The sequence below is a fragment of the Haliaeetus albicilla genome, chromosome 4, assembly GCF_947461875.1.
Source record: "Haliaeetus albicilla chromosome 4, bHalAlb1.1, whole genome shotgun sequence".
Taxonomy (NCBI): Eukaryota; Metazoa; Chordata; class Aves; order Accipitriformes; family Accipitridae; genus Haliaeetus; species Haliaeetus albicilla.
The window spans coordinates 9,123,462-9,131,738 of record NC_091486.1 but is presented as its reverse complement, the minus strand read 5'-3'; the positions used below and the strand labels follow the sequence as shown (position 1 = coordinate 9,131,738).

At 42.2% G+C, this 8,277-nt stretch overlaps 1 protein-coding gene across 11 annotated transcripts in view; it reads right to left on the bottom strand.

Moving 5' to 3' along the window:
- Positions 1-1,707: 1,707 nt before the first annotated feature.
- The window catches only part of NCKAP5 (NCK associated protein 5), a 392,323-nt gene continuing 385,753 nt past the window's right edge, over positions 1,708-8,277 (bottom strand). For all 11 annotated transcript variants that reach the window (XM_069780847.1, XM_069780846.1, XM_069780848.1 and 8 more), the window contains one exon: positions 1,708-2,772. In XM_069780847.1, coding sequence (XP_069636948.1) covers positions 2,491-2,772 — 282 coding nt within the window. In that variant the 3' untranslated portion in view covers positions 1,708-2,490. The remainder of the gene's footprint in view (positions 2,773-8,277) is intronic.

Genomic DNA, 8,277 nt, shown 5'->3' with positions numbered 1-8,277 from the left:
TCCCGCGACCCCCCGACCGCCGGGGCGGCTCGCTCACCCCTCCGAGGGGGCGGCTGCCGGGAGGGGGGCACGGGCAGCCGGCGCCGCGCGGCGGTTCGCCCCAGCCTCCTCCGTTTCCCCGCCCGCCCGAAGCCCACAGGTGGCGGCCGGAGCGCGCCGGTGGGGGAGTTACACGCCGGGCCCCCCCCAAGAGCGGAACGGCCCCGCTGCGAGGCGTCGCTCGTCTCCCCGAAACGCCCCGCGAAGCCCACCTTCCCCGCGAGGGACTGAGGGAAGGCGCGGCCCCTCACTCTGACCGCCGCCTGGAAGGGAATGCGAGCGTCAAGGCAGGGGGCGGGGAACGGGCGCGAGTGTCCGCGCAGGTGTCGGCGCGGCAATCCCCTGCCGCCTCGGCGGACACTCGCCCGGGCTGGGGAGGGGAGCGGAGGAGGGGGGTCGGCACCTCGCTGCCGGCGGGCGGGCGGCGGTTCCGGAGCCGGCCGCGGCAGCCGCCGCCCGGGGCGCGTTGACGCCTCACCGGCGGCGGGGCGGGGCGGGGCGGGCCGAGCCGAGGCGGCGGCGGCGGCAGCCGTTGGCGGGGGGTGAGCGGGCTGGCGCGGCGCGAGCGGCGCGGAGCCGTTGGCGGGGCGCGCGGAGGCGGTGGCGGCCGTTGGGGGGGGGGGGCGCTGCGGGCTGAGGCGGCGCGAGGCGTTGGCGGGGCGGCGCGAGCCGGCGGCGGCGGTCAGGGCTGAGGCGGCGCGAGCCGTCGGGGGTCCGGCGGGGGGGGGGGGGGGGGGGGATGCGGGCCCGGTGCTGCGGCCCGATCGTCGCCGTCGCCGTCAGGGTCTTTTTCGCCCCGTCTTAAGCCAGCCCGAGGGGTCGACTCGCTCCCGGTAACCCCTGGTAACCCCGTACTTCTGTTTGCTCGTTTCACCGCCTCACAGCAAGTGAAGAGTCGGAATCGCGCTTAAATGGCTCTTCGGTCGCCGTGTGGCGAATCGCTCCCAACGCCCGAATCCTGCCTGCAGGTGCGGTGTCCCCGCAGCCCGCGGTGCACAGCGAGCCGGGTGCCTTCGCTGCCCGGCGCTGGTCCCCGCCCCCGGCAGCTTCTTGGTCGGCTGAACCGGCTGCGCTCGCCTGAGGCTCGGGGGTGTCACACCAAGCCCGTCCAAAAACCCCTCTTCAGGCACAACGTTTGCAAGAGAAGTTTTATTTACGAAAGGTGTTTCAATGAAAATTTCTTAAAAGTCGAAAAAGACGATGCGAGTTTACGGCGGAAAATATAACAAATTGCACAAAATATTAACACTGATCTTACAATATTTCAATGATTAACAGGCATGTGCTAAAGAAACTGTAGAGTCTAGAAATATCCCAAATATATCTAGTTTACAGATTGCTGTACAAAAAGCAGTTATAAATACTTCACATCTAGAAAAAATACACAGAACCTTTGAAATAGACTTTCCCTTACATATAAACAACCTTTGTAGAAAAAACAAAAACACCCAATAAAAACAGGCCAATCCTCCCGCTCCTAGATATGTCTGAACTAGGACTGGTTAGCACCATCTTCTTTAAGCGTGTCACAAACAGGAGCTGAGTTTCGATTTTTAAAAATTATCTTAGCGTTTACAATTCAATTAAGACCAAACGGGGACTACAAAAGGTAACACGAAATGGTACATTCATAGTTTGATAGGAAATGAGTGCAGAGGAGGAGGAAGCAGAGGGCGGTTTGTGTAGTAGTTCTCATTCCTACAAGACTGCCGTTTGTGCCAGCAGTAAATTACTTTGACCCTGATCTTTCACACAGTTATGCAGATGATTGATGAAGTCCATACCAGCAGTATCAGGCCTTTTAATCTGTTCCATTTTCTTGCCATGTCAAAAGTCAAACCCCTTTTGAAATAAGACACCTGTTGTGAAGTTGTAATAGCTGAAATGCACGTTTCCCTAGAACACCTGTATGGAATTGCACTAAAAATAAAATGTTTTGTAAAAGGGAGTCCAGGAAAGTTTATTACAGACAATTTGGCAGGCTCAGGTTTATGGTAACGCAGTGTTTCTACATACAGTTTTAAGACTAGAACAATTATAAATCTTTTTTAAAAAAATCTACTAACTTTTCTTGTTAATATTAACATCAATTTCTTTAAGTTAGTAATCTGCTATTACAGGAGCATAGCACCAATTTAATATTTATTGCTGTCATTTATCCCTACAAATATATTTTCCCAAGATATTTACAACTGTACAAGTATTCACAAAAGTGCAAAATTAAGACTTTATTCTGTGTAACCGTTCGTTGTCTTCAGTGTTGAGTCTCACGCACCACGATGACAGCCGTCTTGCTGTTCTTATTGCTGTGGGGTGAAAAGTCAGAACACCCTGCTGCGAGTACAGCGGTCTGGAGTGAGAATTTTCAACAACCGTCTCTTCTCCCACCTCGCTCCCCACTTGCCTTCAGCTCCGTTACGTGCCGCAGTCACAGCCCACTGGAAAGGGTCTCTATACCTCGTTCGAGCCTTGACTGGCGCAAGAGGAGAAGCTATCGTACAGAGAATCGCTCAAGGATTCCAAATTGTCCACGTCGTGCCTACCCGAGCTATTTAAGGAAGCTGCTTCTTTCTTTCCATTTTCTTCCTTTTGTCCTTCAACCTTGTTCAGGCAGTTCTTATCTTTTTCTAATAAAAGTACGTTATTGCTGTTAAATTTATTGAGAGACTCCAGGGAAATTTTAGATAATCTATTCTGGGAATCTTCTTTTGTTTCTTCAGTTTGCTTCAATTTCTGTAATAAGTGGGGGAAATATTAGAAACATATTTCTTATAAAGTTATCCTGTACACCATTAATTACCGTCTTTCCAAAGTTCACAGGGTTAAAGGAAATAGTTAGATGCTTAAACATCTCTTATCATTAAATGGAACATTAATATACTTTTTAGGATAAATCATAACTTTAATGATTCTGCTGAGACAAACAGGACTCCATTTGCAAAACAGTTAAGTGCTATTAACATTGTAAGTAGCAGATCCTCGGTATGCATGTGTTAAGCATCTCCAGCATCTTCACAGTAATTTACATCTTCTCCTTTAAGAATACTTTGGGGGCTACATTTAAATGGGTATTTGTTTAAGTAGAGTTTGGGGTCTGCTAAAAAAAAAAAGGAGCATAGACCTGTTCAGAGGAGAAAACAGCATTTTCCATAAATTACTGACGCAAATGAAACTTGCTAGAGAATAACCTCACATTTTGCATGTGTAAGCCTATTGATTTCCACAGACCCAAACCCTCTCTAATAGACAAGAAAGCAACAAGACAGGAAATTATACTGAACTGGGCCAATCCCCACAGACGAGAATCAATCAGATATCGGCCAGGCCTACTCGGAGAAGTGTTGTAATTCTGCGGGAACACTGGACGATGTATTAGCACATTATATTAAAAACGCACAGTAGGATTATACAAGAGTAATTTTATCCCTTTGTTAGCTACTGGTATTTTCAATGAGAGATCTGACCAAGGAATAGTTAGGGAACTGCGTAGGGAGCAGTTCAATAAAAATGACCTGCCGTTCATACACAGGGTGTTTCAAAACCTGTGTAACTAACTCCTCTTACAGATAACATCATCACAGAAATATAACATTCAACATTTTATAGGACTCTCAGAGAGGCAAGATGCAAGAATTCTGAGATATGCTGTCAGAGTGCAAGCCATTCCTCATTTTTGGTATTACCATCAGATAGCGAAGCCTGAATCAGTAAATTACTGTCAATCCAAGACATCAATATTTTGGTTTAGATAGAAAATGAAATGGCATTTTAAGCACATTGAAAATATAGCATGGCCGGATAGATGTATGGATGATGTGGGTCATTACATAGGCAATTTTAAACAGTCATTAGAATTCTTTGAAGAATTCAAGTTTCAAGTAAGTCAAATGTTGTGCATGCTGCACTGCTTATCCTTGGAAATCTTGGGCAAGAGGAAGACAAATTGTTACATAGTTCACTTGCTTGTTTTTATGGCTAGTTAGGTAAAAATCGAAATGCCAGTCCAATGACTGTTTATGTTGTGATCTTGTCATATTTCATAAGCTAACAATGCCTGGATGAGGTTAGTGTTTTAATCAAATGTTTCATACAAACTTATGCAAAGCAACAGGAGATGCTAAAGTCTTAGTAGATGAAAATTTTCTGTTTGGTTCATTAATTAATCTTCAGTCTAAAAGGTTTTAGGGGATGTTTTGTTAGATTCTGATTTTAGATGACAGTTAAGGTCTTCAAAATCTGTAACTACAATGTTTCCTGAAATAGAGGAATATAACCCTTGGTAACAGGAACAAACACACATTTAGGACCCTTCAATAGAAATTCTCCTCAATTTCAGCTTAAAATGTTCTTCCCTTTGCCCTCATTTAAAATGTTACGCACTATCACTGAAACAGTTGTTTAACTTCTGTGTAGGCCAGATGAGAAAATTCTCGGACATGGCATCAATAACATACATATTAGCACTTTCTGCTCTTCAGAGTACTAAACCTAAAATACCTTATTATTTGACAGACTAAATGATTTTTCTTTGTGTATATTTTTCCCACTTTGCAGCTTTTCTTTAGATAAATTGAATGTGGCTACTTGGCACAGACTTGTGTCTGCAAGAAGTCAATATTGGTGTTAGTAAGGTCTATGATAAAACTTCTATTGATTCAAATGGAGCCAATTTCAACTCTTGGGTAGGAGGAGCACAGACACCTGGAGTATTTGCTGCACGGAGCAGTCCAGATGAAGTATCAAAGTAAGAGTAGGATCTTTGGCTGGCTGAAGGATAGAGTTAAACCACAGGACAGACTGGAGTGAATTCAGTGGTATATTCTGCATACATGTAGTATCAATAATTTATTATACCCTACAAGCACAACCTAGACTACAGTCCTACTTTAATCACACCCTAGTTTCTCATTTAATATAAGGCTAACAGTTTATACAATACATTAGAGAAACTGCAGGGAACAAAAGTATTCTCTACAAATTTTAAGCAAAATCATTGAATCAAATGAAACTGGAAGTGAACTGAAGTGAAGCCCATCAGTGAAACCCACTGGCAAAAGATACGCAGAGTAGTGAACGGTACCTCTACAATACATCCAAGAATTAAAAGAAAAACTAATCCTAAAAGTTGCTGTAGCAAAATTTATTACTAAAATAAGAGACAGAATTCAGAAATAAGTTACGGATATTTTTTGGACATACAGTTGTCCTTTTCAGATGTCTTAATGCCCAGTTACATCCTTCTGGGAAAAAAAAAAAAATCTTTTCCTTTCTTTAACACATTACTACAATAGTATGCAAATATGCGAAGGTAATGCTCATGTGATGTGGAAAGCAATACTTTGCGTTTTTTCTTTTGATGTAAGTGTAATCTCTTTGGCTACAATACACTGGTTTAGGCCACCTATTGCTAATTTTATAATCAGCTAAGAACGCGGGGTCATCTGGATGGGACTTTTGGTAGGGAATAATACTATGGAACTGTACTCAGATATCAGATGTACAATATGATCGTATCTCATGATTTTATTAGTACAGCTGCACTTAAATCTGTTAAATTTTCTGTTAAATTGTATATGGAATAAAAATATATTTGTAGTTAGACAGTTAAAATGTGATATTCTAGTCCTTGATACATAGAGGAAAATTCATTCACAGCCTGAGCTCCGTGAGCAAAAATAAAGAAAACTTTAAGCAGAGATATTAATGTAAGAATCTGCATAATCAAAAAATCATTTTATCCCACAGTAACAAAATTATGTACATTCCTAGAGTTGAAAATCACTGATAATTTCTTTAAATTTGGTGTGCCAGAACAAATGTTACCCCAAGTTCTTTAAGAATTTTTTCTCTAGTTACTATAGATACATTTTGGAAAAAATTACCAAAGAGTATTTATTTAGATTCATCCTTAATTAAGTTTCTTATTTTTCATGTCAGTCACAACAGCTGCTAGATGAATCAAAAGGCAAAACCAAAGCAACTATTATTAGAATTTGTTTGATAAATTGCTTATGTGGTTACGTAGTGGCTTTGGTTTTGTTCATGTAGATTTGTTACTGACTTCAGCAGACTCACAGATGTAACAAAGAACAAGGGTTAGCCCAAAGATGTTAGTATTGTGCACTTTAAAGTAATTAGTTCATTAATACATTTGAGAGTCACACTAATGTGAATGAGTAGCTTTTCCTGCAGATAGGAACATTTGGCGGCAGATAGGATGTGTTTTGTATCCACGAGTATTGGATGAGGTTTGGTAACAGTGTAGAGAGCACCTCACCTCTAAGTCATGGGTTCCAGTGAAATCTTTCCTGTATTAGTAGTGCCCTTCTGCGTAATTAACAGGTGGTTTTATCACCACATGAAAAACAAGGACTTGGTGATTTTATTCAGTGTTGCTAGAAGAGCTAAGATGGGACCAACAGTATGTGCTTCCTCTCACACAGGATTCTTCTCAGAAGTCATACTTGAAGCCATTTCAGCCTGAAGGTGTTGACTTTGCTGCTGACTATTCTGCATCTGTTCTACGAATAAACAAGGTGTCTGCTGCATTCGGGGTGGTCACTATATGCTTTCCTAAGTATTAAGGGAAAAGATAAAAACATGTAGTCACAGATTTTGGTCTAAGCAAAATAAAAAAAAAGGCTCAGTGCAGAAAAGGACTGTGATTTTCACAGTGCCTCTGTAAAAGCACTGGCCCATCATCCTAAAGCAGATCAATGGATAGCTTGTTTTACTTATACTAACTCTACTTTTGGTATAGAAAATCCATACTGGTATAGCCTTAGGGCATGGGGAGCATTTGTTGTTCTACTCTGTGTAAGTGGAGAGCTTCCCACCACTGGAATTTCTTAGCTAGTCAGTATGGGGTGCTTTATACCACCTGAGAGCAGCGACTACTTGTCAGAAGAGGAGAAACTCTAGGTGACGTAATACAGACATTCATCACAAGTCACGTCACTTTAAAATAAACTCATGAGTCATAAATCAGAGTAATGTTTCCTTGTTGGCAACATCCTAAAGGGAATAACTAAACCCATTAGTGATATAATAAAATCTGGCATGTCACTTCAAGCACAGCAAATTAGGAAAACAAAACTAGCCTGCAGTTACACTGATACATTATAAATAGGTGTTACTTCTACATTAATACATCGCATTAGATTTTTTTCAAACTTTAAAAATGAGAGGTTACATGTGGGTAGAATGCATTTTCAGTGCTGTGTGCTCAAGGACTAGCCACAACTGTAGCTGTTCTGAATGGCACAAAGGCTCTGCAGGTCTAACAGGAAGGAGCGGGGAAGGATGGGCTGGTTCACAGGTACAAAGGACCCCACAGCTGGCATGCAGGACGGAATGCAGCAGCAAGTCCATTTCTTCTGTGTGGTAACACGCAGAAGCTCTGATGGCCTGGAGGTCAGGCTATGCTTATAAGGCATGCCAGAGCCCAGAATTAGCAACGAACCATTCTGCAGGATATTTTCCAGCTGTCTAAGTTTAGTTAACCAGCACTTTAAAGGGCTCAGAATCAGTTACACACAAGAATAAAATGAACTTTATTTATGTCTCTCATGCACTGGGCAATTTAGTTTTTAGATTAACACAAAAGCAAGAAGGGCATTGCTTCAAGTGAAGTATAACTGCAGAACACTATTGGGTAAAAACAACTAAATTGCTACGAGAATTAAATATAGATCAACAAAATCAATACTTAATTGTATAACTCAAGGTCTTTCATTTCAGATCTGATCTCTAATAGGAGATACAAAGTATGTTCACTTTTTATTTTTTTAGTTAATATTTAAAACTTTAGTGTGAAGGAAAACAATTTTCTAGATTTTTACCTTTTTAAAAATTGTTAATTACTTTGTCTGTATGTGTTCAAGGTAAACTTGATCCCACAATGCCGCTTTTTCTTATTTTAAATTCAGTGTTTTACCAATTTAGATATCCTCTAGTCCTACAATTGCTTTGTATTTATGACACAAGGGGCCTAAGTGGGATATGCAGTTGCAGCATTACAGAGGTTGCTCATATATAACCTGTTTAGTAGGACATTTTTAATATGTTCACAGCTTCTTGTAAAATAGGTGTGTTGAGATACAGAGCAGTATTCTGATCAAAGATATACTGGTGTAATCAGAAGTAACTTCTCACTGAATTCAGTGGTGTTACACGACCAGTTTGCAGCAGAAAGGTGTAACGTGAAAAGGGTTGGTTTTGAACTACCAGGTAACAGCT